General features: G+C 34.8%; 1 protein-coding gene and 1 long non-coding RNA gene across 2 annotated transcripts; one reads left to right on the top strand and one right to left on the bottom strand.

Moving 5' to 3' along the window:
• On the top strand, positions 1-10722 carry LOC148202291 (exosome complex component RRP41 homolog). Its single transcript, XM_088109928.1, has 11 exons — positions 1-2136; positions 7573-7618; positions 7704-7765; positions 7934-7969; positions 8060-8127; positions 8870-8948; positions 9034-9070; positions 9190-9306; positions 9446-9516; positions 10485-10574; positions 10675-10722. The coding sequence occupies exons 1-11, from the start codon at positions 2077-2079 to the stop codon at positions 10720-10722; spliced, it is 714 nt and encodes a 237-aa protein (XP_087966054.1). The 5' UTR covers positions 1-2076.
• LOC148202292 (uncharacterized) lies at positions 2297-7030 on the bottom strand. The gene is made up of 2 exons (XR_015785029.1): positions 6583-7030; positions 2297-6311 (listed from the first exon to the last, which is right to left on the bottom strand). It is a non-coding gene; the product is annotated as an uncharacterized LOC148202292 (long non-coding RNA).
• Positions 10723-12133: the final 1411 nt, after the last annotated feature.

Below are 12133 nucleotides of genomic sequence, written 5' to 3'. Positions count from 1 at the left end.
TCCATCAATGGGTACAACAGCAAATCACTCTATCAGGAACCTTCGTAAGAAGTATCTGTTGATTAAAAAACAACTGATATTTGAAAAAAGATTCATGTGTACAGCAAACTATTAAGTTGTTAAATCTGAGGCGAGCTTAGATAAGCTTCTTTTGGGGATTTCCGAACATGCACCTATTCCCTCGAGTAATCAAGGGTTAAAACTCTACTGTTCTCTCCAAAATCTCTAATAACAAGAACAGTTTTTGAAGGAAGAGGAATTACAGCTTCAACACCACCAGACTCTTTACTACGTGAGTATCAATGACTGAGAGAGCAATAAAAAGTTTTCCTTTCTGTTGAACTAATTTACCTGGTTGACTACACAATAGATACAGAGAAAATAACAAGACATGAATTAACCTGAAGCAGTGTTACTTTATCCAACTTTGGCAGAATTCCTAGGGTTACATCAGGACCTCCAGCACTGTGAACTATTTGGACGAGCACTGTTTGGACGAGCACTGTTCACCGAGCATAGTGGACGAACGTTACTGAACGAACACTACCTTCCAACCACTAGGCCGAACACTATTTGGACGTACGTTCGTTATCAATCAACAGGCCGAACGCTGTTGGACGAACGTTATCAAATCCTACACTATCAGGCCGAACGCTAAACCATCGAACACCAGTACTAAATTCAATACTTGGACGAACGCGCAACGCTTGGAACCTAAGAATACTACTCAAGGTCGAACGCTCAACATTGCTATCCGAACAGGTTTAAACAAGTGACCTATTAAACCTATTTAGTGACCTATTTAAACACCGAACAGCGGAACCCTGCCTAGACTAGGCTCGTTTGCAGTGCGCGGACCAACTTCCGTTCTCGCCGTCGCCACACAGAGCGTAACAGCCACCGTCAAATCTCGCCGTCAGTCAGGTACTTTTCCTTTTCTCTCTCTGGTCATCAAAGTTCAAACCCTTTCAATGTTTGCGTTGTCATGTGTAGTGCCTTGCAGTGTCACCACTCACCACCCAATCCCTATTTTCTGTTAAACTCGTAAAAGTTGCTATGCTTTTCTAATTTAATCAATTCAACATTTACAACCAAGAAAAATGGAGTTTACGACAGCTTTGTATAAGCTTCAAACATTGAACATCTTGATAACCAATTACTCCTATACTATATCGTTCTCTCAATCAAACTTATAACCCTTCCTTGCCCTTTCTATCGATCTCACAAAAACTCTTCTTAAAAATCCTGCATCTTGAACTTGCATACCACTCAACCATAAAATTGATCTATAGCATAACCGAGTCACTAAAATCATTGCTCTGTGTTGTTAGTTTATTAAGTGGGAAGGGAACACTGTCCTTCTCATATATAATTGACCCAAATCTTTCTTCTGTAACTATTAAACTAAAAGCCTGCTCATTCTCCTTTAGAAATTTGTTGAAATTCGGGGAGTGCTAGAATAAAATAAAAATAATAACAGTATGCAGATTGAATTTGCTTCGAGAACCACCCCTTTACAATATCTTTCTGTCCGTGGTGTACTTTCCTCTTTTTCTTTGCTTGCAGTAAGATTAAGAGCAAACTTAAATGTTTAAAAGGGTAGGGACACGACCAGATTTATTTTCTTCAAATGCGTTGTTATTTTGTTGTTTGCTGATTTCTAATATTTATTTCTGCAATATTATTTACCTAGTGCCCCACTTATTGGGTAAATGTTTGTTGTTGTCTATATGATATTCATTCAAAGTTCAGATTGCTTGATTTTTTGTAACCTTGTTTTCATCCTAATCTTTACAGAGCAACTGGAGTTTGTTCGGTATGTTTTCAATTGAGCAGTGTTATTAATTCGAACTGCTCTCTCACTCATCTCACTGCATGACCCACAAACTACTTGAGCCAACACAAACTTTTAAATGGCTCAGATTCATCAAAATCTCACCATTTTGTTTTAATAACTTTAGTAGAAAATATCATTTTTTTTTGGAAGCCAAGAATATAAAGCAAATAAAAACAAAATCCAACTGCTTATGTCTCATCTTTGTCTCCCTTTTGTCTATGTCATAGATTGACCTGAGGATGGAATACGTCAGGCCAGAAGGACTTCGACTAGATGGTCGCAGACCCATGGACATGGAGGTACAGCTATTATTTTTTTCTTGGGCTTTTTTTTTCCTCCTTTTTTCTTCACTTAATATTCATTCCAAAAAAGGTTCCTTTAGATCTTTCAAGAATACTCATGAAGCGTATGAAATGCGGAGTATTAATAAATAATAATATCCTACATTACATAGTCATGAATCACTGAAGCTTTATGTTAATTAGTATATATAAGATCTGCAGATATGTTAATGCACCTATATCTTTACCAAAGGATGGAAGATTCCTAGCTTGTTTAAACATTTCATCAACTTTATCTAACCTAGAAGACCTATATGAACCATAAGACATCTTTGTTTTTAAAAGTTTTCTTAATCTAAAGGGTTCAAAACTTTCACTTAGACAAGTCCCAGGTAAGAGAGGTGAGCTAAAGAGCTGCTTAAGTACCAAATCTTGCCTTGCCAGAAATGTCTTAGGCTACTAACTAATTACCCCTTAAACTAAAATCACCTTTAGAAACAAAGTACACAACTCAAACAATTAATCACAAATAAAAGACTAGACTCTCGGACTCTAATGTGAAAAAAAGGCTTAGAGTTTAATCCCTTTTAGCCTAATCAACCCTAAACGTGAACACAAAATCAAAGAAACAAAAACACTAAAGAAACCAGCGGACTCTAATGACCCCTACGAGATACACAAATTAAGTCAATATTAAAGTCTACTCCTATGGTGAAGCTTGTAGCTTTGGCTAACAAGACACATTCACCTGTCTAGCTATGCTAAAAATAAAAGCAAATAAAGTTACCAAGAGTTTGAAAGAGCACCAAGGACTCTTCCTAAACACTTGGACTTTATAAAAGGCCCTTTTACAAAACAAAAGCTAAAGCTAACAGTAGGCTAACACAAGCCTATTACAAACAAATTGAAGAAAATAATTACAAAAGAAAAACTATACTAGGCTGCTACGGTCCTCGTCCTGGTCCACTTCATTCATTTTGATGCCAAGTCCTTCTGCCAAAAAAAAATGTACACTCCTGTTGCTGGTTCGGCCAGCTTTGGCCCCTTTTCTAGCTTCTGGTTTATCCTATAATCACAAATCACAATTGGAATCAATGTGCCTTATCTACACACAGATATCAAAAGGATTAAATTCACACAATATAAAAGATTCTTCCCTTTTCTCCTAGTCTCGTACACTTGATGCAGCTATATAAATTTCTGTTGCTCTCAAATGACAAACTGCAATCAAAGATTCACAATCAATTCAGCAGAGTAACCATCAATGCTATCAATTTCCAGCTAAGACAGAAACAATTAAGTAATCCAGAGGCAACAAAATTAAACAACTCCCCTAATTAAATGGTTGGTCTATCTTGCTGTAAACTCTACTGATATTCTGCTACTGCTTAAAATTCTTGACTCCAAATGTTTATCAACTCTGCACACAACAACATCAAACCAGATTCCAATTCAGCAAATCACATCATCCAACAAATTGCAAGCTATAACACAAACAGTTAAACAAATAGAAGTAATATAGCTAAGCAACTTCCCTGATTAATGCTATTTCTAGTTGTTGGTTTTAGTGGACTTTGTTGTAGGTTCTTCCTTGTGCTCAACTAATCAGCAGATTCATTCTTCACTTTTTCCCTGCACTGATTCGTTTCAGATCTGCTCACAGAAATTGCACCAACTCCAGCAAAAATACACAAGGACATAGATATTAAACCAGATGCAATGGGTGTAATTCAAAGCTGAACTAAACTGATTTAAACAACCATTCAATTCTAATTTAAATTCTGATCAATCCAATGGGTAAAAGAATTATGTGCTTAATTCAACCACAACGTCAGAATTGGAAAGTAAGTGCTTTAGTCACTTCTTCAAATGGAATGATGCTTTGGCAGTTAAAACAAGTTCATGCACAAGACTAATTACTCCAAGCAAATCAATTCATGCATAAATCAGTCCATGAACAACTAACTAGGTGGCATGCAAGGTATTCAATCAATCAATCTGAATAAAACTGAAATCTGCATGTGATTAATACCAGGAAAATATTTTCTATATGCATTTGGAAAATTTGATCTCAACAACGAAAGAATGATGGTGCTAATAAGTATTCAACAGATTTCAACAATTGTAAGCAAACCATGAAATCAGTAATCACATTCAGACATATAATATCTCAATGATTTCAGCAAGCAGTTTATAATCCAAAATGAATGCAATGTCAGTTTAAGCAAACCACAACTGATCCAATCTAATTGATCCAATTTCTTTTCCTGCACAATGAACAATCACAAAACAGTTAGATTAACAATGAATTCTCTATTTCAAAGTGCCAAGGAATTAGGCCAAATCAGCCTTACAAAACTCACAACACTCAGGCTTCTTTTTAAAAGCTTAAAGCACTCAAAATGTAAAGGTTTGGAAGGGAGATTCTCCCTTGGCAGTACACAGCTGGAGAGTATTCCAGACCACCACCACCTAAAATGCTACCAAGCACACAAACCTTCTTTCAATTTCCAGAAATCCAGAGTGAAAAAGCTTCTCAAGTAATAAAGAAATGGCTAGGCAAAGATCAAAGTAATGGACAGACAGGTAGAACAGAACAGGACAACCACTAAAGCAAAAGAATTTACAGCACAACAGAGAAACTGACTCAAGATCAGATTATGAAAGCAAACAAAGCTCAAATTAGAACAGTTGAACAGATTTTACATGTAATGTAGACAAAACTAAGACATTCAACAATGACAAGCAAGAAACAAAGCTTTTGATCACAGTAAGCACTCAAACAGGATCCTAAGATCAGTTCTAGAGTAGATTTCAAAAGCAATAAAAGATCAAGAACAAATTGCAGAATTTTTGTAAACAAATGTTCAAACTGATTCACTTTATTTCAAACTTGTAGTGCAGCATTTAACATTGTTAATTTCAGCCTTATGCACTGTTTTACAATGAAATCAGTAGAATCAACTCCAATTACAAGTGTTACTGCTAGGTTCAAATTCAAATCACAGATTTAGTGGTTGTTTTGTACAAGATTACAAGTACTGCTGATGTGATGCAGATTTTTGTGGACTTAATCATCAACCACTTACAAATTTTAAGCCAGAACAACTTTGACACAAAGGTGCAGTAACACAAGTCAAATCAAATTTAATTCTGCAGAAAAGAAATTAAAGCACTCAGACACAATGACTCTAGGATGTACTGATGTTAGAACTTAGTAATGATCTAATACTAAGTAGAACAAACACACACTCAAAACATTAACACAGACTTCAAAGAAAAACCAGTTCGGTGTAGCTGGCCAAATGAAAGACTGATGCTGCTGTAAGCATCTTGCACCCAAGCTCAATGCAACATTTCATAGCTTAATTGGTGTGCATTTGCTATCCACAAGCAGATTCAACTTTCAGCTCACAGAATTTCAAAAGTGCAATACAAATTACATGTAATGGTCAGCATCAAAAACTCAATACAGCTTCAGATAAATGAAATGAAATTAAACTGCTGTTGAAGTCTGCATCAAGCTCATTCAATTGAATGTCACTGCTTATGATGATGAACAGATCTTACTCAAAGCAAAAAAAACTCAATTGAATCACAGTTAAACTCAGATTTAATTGACAATTAAAACAAAATAACATGACATAGACAAAACAGAAATGGATTTAGAAATTAAAATACTCAAACAAAGACTTGCACCGAAATAAAATGAAATAATACTCATATAATGACTCAAAGGCACAGAACAAGAAAGCTTAAACAAATAAGTAACACTCAACTTGAAAACCTAAACACAGAAATTGAGATCCAAGAACGAACAAACATATTTGAATCTCATACAGAAAAAACAACACATACTGAAACTGAATCAAGGCAAAACACTTTGAGAATTCCATGACGAACAAAAGTTAAACACAAGACAGTAAAGAAATTAACTAAGAACGCGAAAATGGAAGAATAAACTCAGAATCAAGACAGAATCAAAACACAAAACTAGAACAAAGACAGAGACACGAATCAAACTGAAACAAGAATCGAAACAACTCAATAATGGAAGAAAACTCAGAACAGAGACGAACCGAGATACTTACCTCTGAAGCGTGTTCGAACCTGGCTCTGATACCACTTGATGGACGAACGCCCGAGGAGAGGTCGATTGAAGCTGCGCGAATACAAACCGGACCTCCTCGAAGCTTCTCCGACGAAGAATACGCAGCGGAAAATGACAAAAACAGAGGGTTAAACTCGATAGAAACCCTAGAAATGGAAGGAAACCCAATATGAACCGATTAATTGGTTCAAAATGAAGATTGAACGGTGGAAAAGGTTTGGAACGAATCAAAAGTAATTTTAATCGGCTAAAATCAGAGAAAATGATGAAGGATGAAGAAACCCTAGACAAATGTGCAGATGATTTGGTGACAGTGGAAGAAAGATGAAGAAACTTGTGAATCTGATACTTACGGAGGAGAAGAGATGGATTTGTGATGAAGAATGGCTGGCGACGAGGAAACTCTTGAGTGGAAGAACGAGATGTGGTTCTGCGAGATGGAGAAAAAGCTCTCACGAAAGAGAGAATGTGGCTGTGCGTGTCTGATGTGTGAGAAGAAAAGCAAATGATGTGGAATGAGGGAGCGGACGCGTGGCTGAAGAAGGAATTGAAAAACGCTGACGCATGCGAGGTGGCAGCGAAGGAGAGGTGGCGTGGAGGAATGAGTAGCACCGTGGAATTTTGGAGAAATGGAAAAACGAGAGTGTGCTTGGAAGGTGGCTAGAGGGAGTCTTTGGACTCTCTAGCCTATGACTTTCAAGAGAGAATTATTCTGATTTCAGAAATATAATTCTCATTCAGCTCAAAAGTGACAATACAATAGAGGAGCTGGGTATTTATAGTAACCCATGCTCCTTAAGAGCTAAACTATAAAAAGTAAAAAAATACAAAAAGAGGACTACGTCAAGTACGATTCCATCATATCACTTAAAAGCTACAAATGTTGTAGTTTGCCAAATGATAAAAGTAAGAAAATGGAGGGTTCTAACCCTAAGGATGTCTAACCAACCTTTTTTAGTGAGATATATGAACTTGGTCCTATGACAAAATGAGCTAATTGAAAGCAGCATTTTAAGGTCTGGCCTATGGAATTCAGTCCTATTTAACAGCTGTGATTTGGACATGATTTTGGGATTCGACTATTTAAAATGAGGAGATGCACTTTAGAGGATAAGGTGAAGTTATTACTATTTATTAAAAATTTAGTATTTAAGAGTGTGATAAAATATATGTACATGTATAAGAAACTATGAAGTTATTAAAATCTCAATGACTATTACTGCAGTTTATCCTCTAAAGTGTTATTCCTTCACTGCAGAGGATCTAAATCTATGATTTTATATTTCTTTCTCTACTGATCTTTTGCCTTTAACTTTTTCTCCTCTCTTTATGGTATATTGTAGATGCGACAAATTCGTGCAGAAATTGGTGCTGTATCCAAAGCAGATGGATAAATGAATTTTAGCTTTTTAGAAAATTAAGTTGTGATATCATTTGAAGCATTTGACCATAAAGTTTTTTTATTTTGAAAACAGTTCTGCCATGTTTGAGATGGGTAATACAAAAGTTATTGCTGCCGTCTATGGCCCTAGAGAGGTACTGTTTAATTATTTACCTTGCTAATGAAAATTTGTCTATGTAATTTAAGGATTGTTAACTATCCTTTTTCAGTGTTAGTTGGTTTAGACATTTAAAAAACTTTGATGTTGTAGTTGAGCTTTAGATGATTTGCTGTTTTTCTTTAGTAACTTCTCTGCATTTCAGGTGCAAAATAGAAGCCAAATAACCAACCATGCTCTGGTAGTTTTTTTTTTCTAAGTTATGTTGTCTGTATTTATATGAATTGTAACAAAAACTTAATTGTTGCTTATGTGCAATGTATGTCTATAGGTTGGGTGTGAGTACAGCATGGCTAATTTTAGCACTGGAGATCGCATGAGGAAATCAAAGGGTGACAGGTTTTGCTCATTTACTTGCTTTTGTTTAACTTCCTATTCTTTTTGACCTTTCACTTATTTTTTATATATTCGTAGTTTTATACTTATCAAAATGGTATTGGAGCATAGACTACTAGGATGATAGTGAATGTTGCATTAGTAGAATCTATCTTAAGAGTGCCTTGTAATTTGTAAATTGGACTTTTTGATCTTTTTACTGAGGTAAGAATTTAATAGCAATGGTGGTAATGCATGTTTAGACTTTTAGAGTATAAATTTTGATTATTAATTAGTAATATATATATATATATATATATATATTGCATTTGTTCATGTGATACAGTATAATTTTTTTTTAATCTTGCATTCATAATTTTCTATGTAACAACTATCTTGCTATCCACTAACGTATTGTAGTGTTTTTGGGGCTGGCTGCTCCATGCCTTTGATATAGCTGACTACAGGCTCAGCAATGGGTTATGTATCATAAAACAATGAAAAGCTTAACCCCATGCACCCTTTTACTGCCTTTTCTCATTTTTAATCTTTTTTGCAAGCTTTGACTTTTTTGAGTAATCTTTGGCCAAAACTCACTGAATAGTTTTGAATGGCTTAACCATCAATGTTTGCAGATATAAATGTTATCCTGTTTTGCTTTTCCTTCATAGTTTTAATATGGTTCTCATTGTAAGGTTCTCTTACAGAAGGATAATAGGATCACTTCTTATTTTTTACTACGTGATTTGAAGTTCTCATTCTACAGGAGATCAACTGAAATTTCCCTGGTTATTCGGCAAACCATGGAAGCATCTATATTGACACATCTATTGCCTCGATCTCAGGTTTTATTACACATTAAGAACTTATTTTGTCATGTGCTTTGCTTTCCCCTAGTCCTCCCTAATGTTTTACTTATTAAATTTGCAGATAGATATATATGTCCAAGTTCTCCAAGCAGATGGAGGTAACTAAGACTTGATAATGGGATCTTGTGATTCTCTTCTGTCATTGCCATTTTATTTTCTCTCTTTACTCATTTAATATGTACATTAATTTTGGGTGATGTTGACATGTCTTTTATAGGAACTAGATCTGCTTGTATAAATGCTGCAACTTTGGCCCTTGCCGATGCTGGGATCCCTATGCGTGATCTTGTAACATCCTGCAGTGCCGGATACCTTAACAGCACAAGTCTGCTTGGTACATATCTGTTTTTACTCTAAATTTGAACTGGCTAAATACAAGTGTGGTATGTCTGTTTTGTTTATGTCTACTTCTGATGCACGGGCTGCCCTAATTATTAAAGGTTTCTGAATGTGTACAGATTTGAACTGTGTAGAAGACAGTGCTGGAGGTCCTGATGTAACCCTAGGAATTCTGCCAAAGTTGGATAAAGTAACACTGCTTCAGGTTAATTCATGTCTTGTTATTTTCTCTGTATCTATTGTGTAGTCAACCAGGTAAATTAGTTCAACAGAAAGGAAAACTTTTTATTGCTCTCTCAGTCATTGATACTCACGTAGTAAAGAGTCTGGTGGTGTTGAAGCTGTAATTCCTCTTCCTTCAAAAACTGTTCTTGTTATTAGAGATTTTGGAGAGAACAGTAGAGTTTTAACCCTTGATTACTCGAGGGAATAGGTGCATGTTCGGAAATCCCCAAAAGAAGCTTATCTAAGCTCGCCTCAGATTTAACAACTTAATAGTTTGCTGTACACATGAATCTTTTTTCAAATATCAGTTGTTTTTTAATCAACAGATACTTCTTACGAAGGTTCCTGATAGAGTGATTTGCTGTTGTACCCATTGATGGAGTTATGTCATGACAAATCTTCTTTTTAGTCTGAGTTAATGTTTGATCAAGTGTAACTTAATTTTCACTAGTATCATACTTGGTAACTCTTTATTTGGAATTCCAGTTCAGCATCTTTTACTTTTTTAGTTGCAGATCTTTTGTTGATACTTTAAATTTTGACTGAAGAAATATAGTTGATATATTCTTTCCGCCACCTTATTATAGGATGAAATTCATGTATGGTCCACAAAACAGAGAGGGAGGGTAACTTCATTTGGTGGGGCTGGCATAGATTTTTTCCAATGACAGTTTATCAGTCAGTTTATTGCTCCCATTCTTAGATTGATATTATGGAGTTAAATTTGTTTCGAACACGTGCCACTATGTAAAGGCTGGTTGAGATTGTGAACCTTCAAAGTTTTAATCAGAAATTTACTACTATCATTATTATGAAAAGCATGCAATGCTTTTCTTTTCTCATCCAGCTTATTTCATTCGTTCACTCCCTGCCATATTCCGTAGTTTAGAATGGAAAAGCTCCTAGTTTAATTTTATTTGCACTAATTTCTGTTGTTACTGTCTATAGATGGATTCTAAACTACCAATTGACATTTTGGAAAATGTTATGCAACTGGCAATCGAAGGCTGCAAAGCAATAGCAAACTACATTCGAGAAGTAAGAACCTGCTGACACTTTTGTGATTATACTAAGAGGAGTCCAAACAAGTTTTACATTAATTTCACTGCTTAAATCCTGTTTCTTTGTTGGCTGGCAGATTTTGCTGGAGAACACAAAGCAACTGGAGTATCGACGAGGTGTATAGTTTTTATAGCAGAAATGATGCTATGATTATTATTACCTGTGGTCACGGTTTTCCAGATTTGTAGGTCCGTTCTTTCAGCATTTGTGCTTTTTTTTGGTTATGGAGGAGAATTCTCTTGTATTTACGTGGAACAATTTTGTTTTTAGCATACGGTGCTGAATAAAACAGAAATTTGTTGTAGAATTCGTTTCTCATTTCTGTCACCTTATCACTATGAATAAAAGGTAGCAAAATTATGATTTATTTTGGGACCACTTTCTGAATTTCCACCAATCCCCCAAAATAAGACGTGTGGAATGGAACTAATGATCTGACACTTCAACGAATGAAGAATTAATGATTGAAGTTAGAATCAAAATAATCAGTGGGTTGGTTGAGTGTGTGTACACGGTGATTGCATCCTCAGAAAAAGCAATGACATCAGTATTGACAATTTAATTGCTAACTAATTTCAATGGTTAGTTTCCTAAATTTCCTTTTTGGGTACGATACAGTTTGATAAAGACAGCTTTGGTGTTAAATATTTGTATTGCAGTTAAAGTCTTGATATAACGAGTTAAACTGATTAATTATGTAAATATAAAAAGTAAATAATTTATAGTAATTTCTAAATCCTGTTAAATATAAAGTAGTTTAATTAAGTTAACATTTTTTTATTTCTTTTAAATACGTATGCTAGAGCGGAATACTGAAGTTTTTTGGTAGAGTTGAATACTGTAAGTTTGAAACATCACTAATACAGATTTAGAAGAAAAAAAAGTATTTGAAATAATAATATTGTATGGAAAAATGTTAATTTTTCTGGGAAAAAAATTTCACAGAAAAAGTTAACCTGAAAGTTAATGATCAAGAGAATTTTAGGATTATTTCTATGGTAAAGGAAAGTATTTTGGTGGTTGAGTTTGTTTTCAACTAATACCAGACTTCATTAAAAAATATATTATAATACTAACTATTTATAAAAATAAGTTTGAAGTTATGAGAATTATGAATGGAGAGTGATATAACGAGAATATAATTGAACACAAAAATTTTACCTCTTAAAAGAAACCACTGGTAAATGATGAAAAAATTAAGATAATTATAAGTGCAGATGAACATATGAAGCTCAGTTGGAAAAAAGTAAATACCGATTCATAGTTTGAATAACCAACCGCAATGTCTCGAATCTCAGCAACTTCAACCTTTTAATGCACAGCCCATCGGTCCCATTTGTACAAAGCAGGAGAAGTGCTATTGCTTTTTGACGCACCACTTTTGACCCACTTTATTGAATACAGACATGAATTCAATTACATCACAGTCAACATCAGAATTCTTGACAATGTCATTCAATTGTAAACATCATTTATAATAAAAATATTGACTTCTAGATTACTTTAAAAGCCATTTATAGCATAATTCAGCCAAC

Source organism: Vigna umbellata, chromosome 3 (assembly GCF_029865625.1).
Source record: "Vigna umbellata cultivar VRB3 chromosome 3, Vumbellata_1.0, whole genome shotgun sequence".
Classification (NCBI taxonomy): domain Eukaryota; kingdom Viridiplantae; phylum Streptophyta; class Magnoliopsida; order Fabales; family Fabaceae; genus Vigna; species Vigna umbellata.
This window is presented reverse-complemented; position numbering and strand designations above follow the sequence as displayed.

Bases quoted from the DNA above. Each gene is read 5' to 3' on its own strand.
- LOC148202291 (XM_088109928.1), top strand. From the start codon at position 2,077: ATGGAATACGTCAGGCCAGAAGGACTTCGACTAGATGGTCGCAGACCC. The intron at 8,128-8,869 runs GTTTTGCTCATT...CTCATTCTACAG, and splicing joins AGGAAATCAAAGGGTGACAG to GAGATCAACTGAAATTTCCC. The intron at 8,949-9,033 runs GTTTTATTACAC...TTAAATTTGCAG, and splicing joins ATCTATTGCCTCGATCTCAG to ATAGATATATATGTCCAAGT.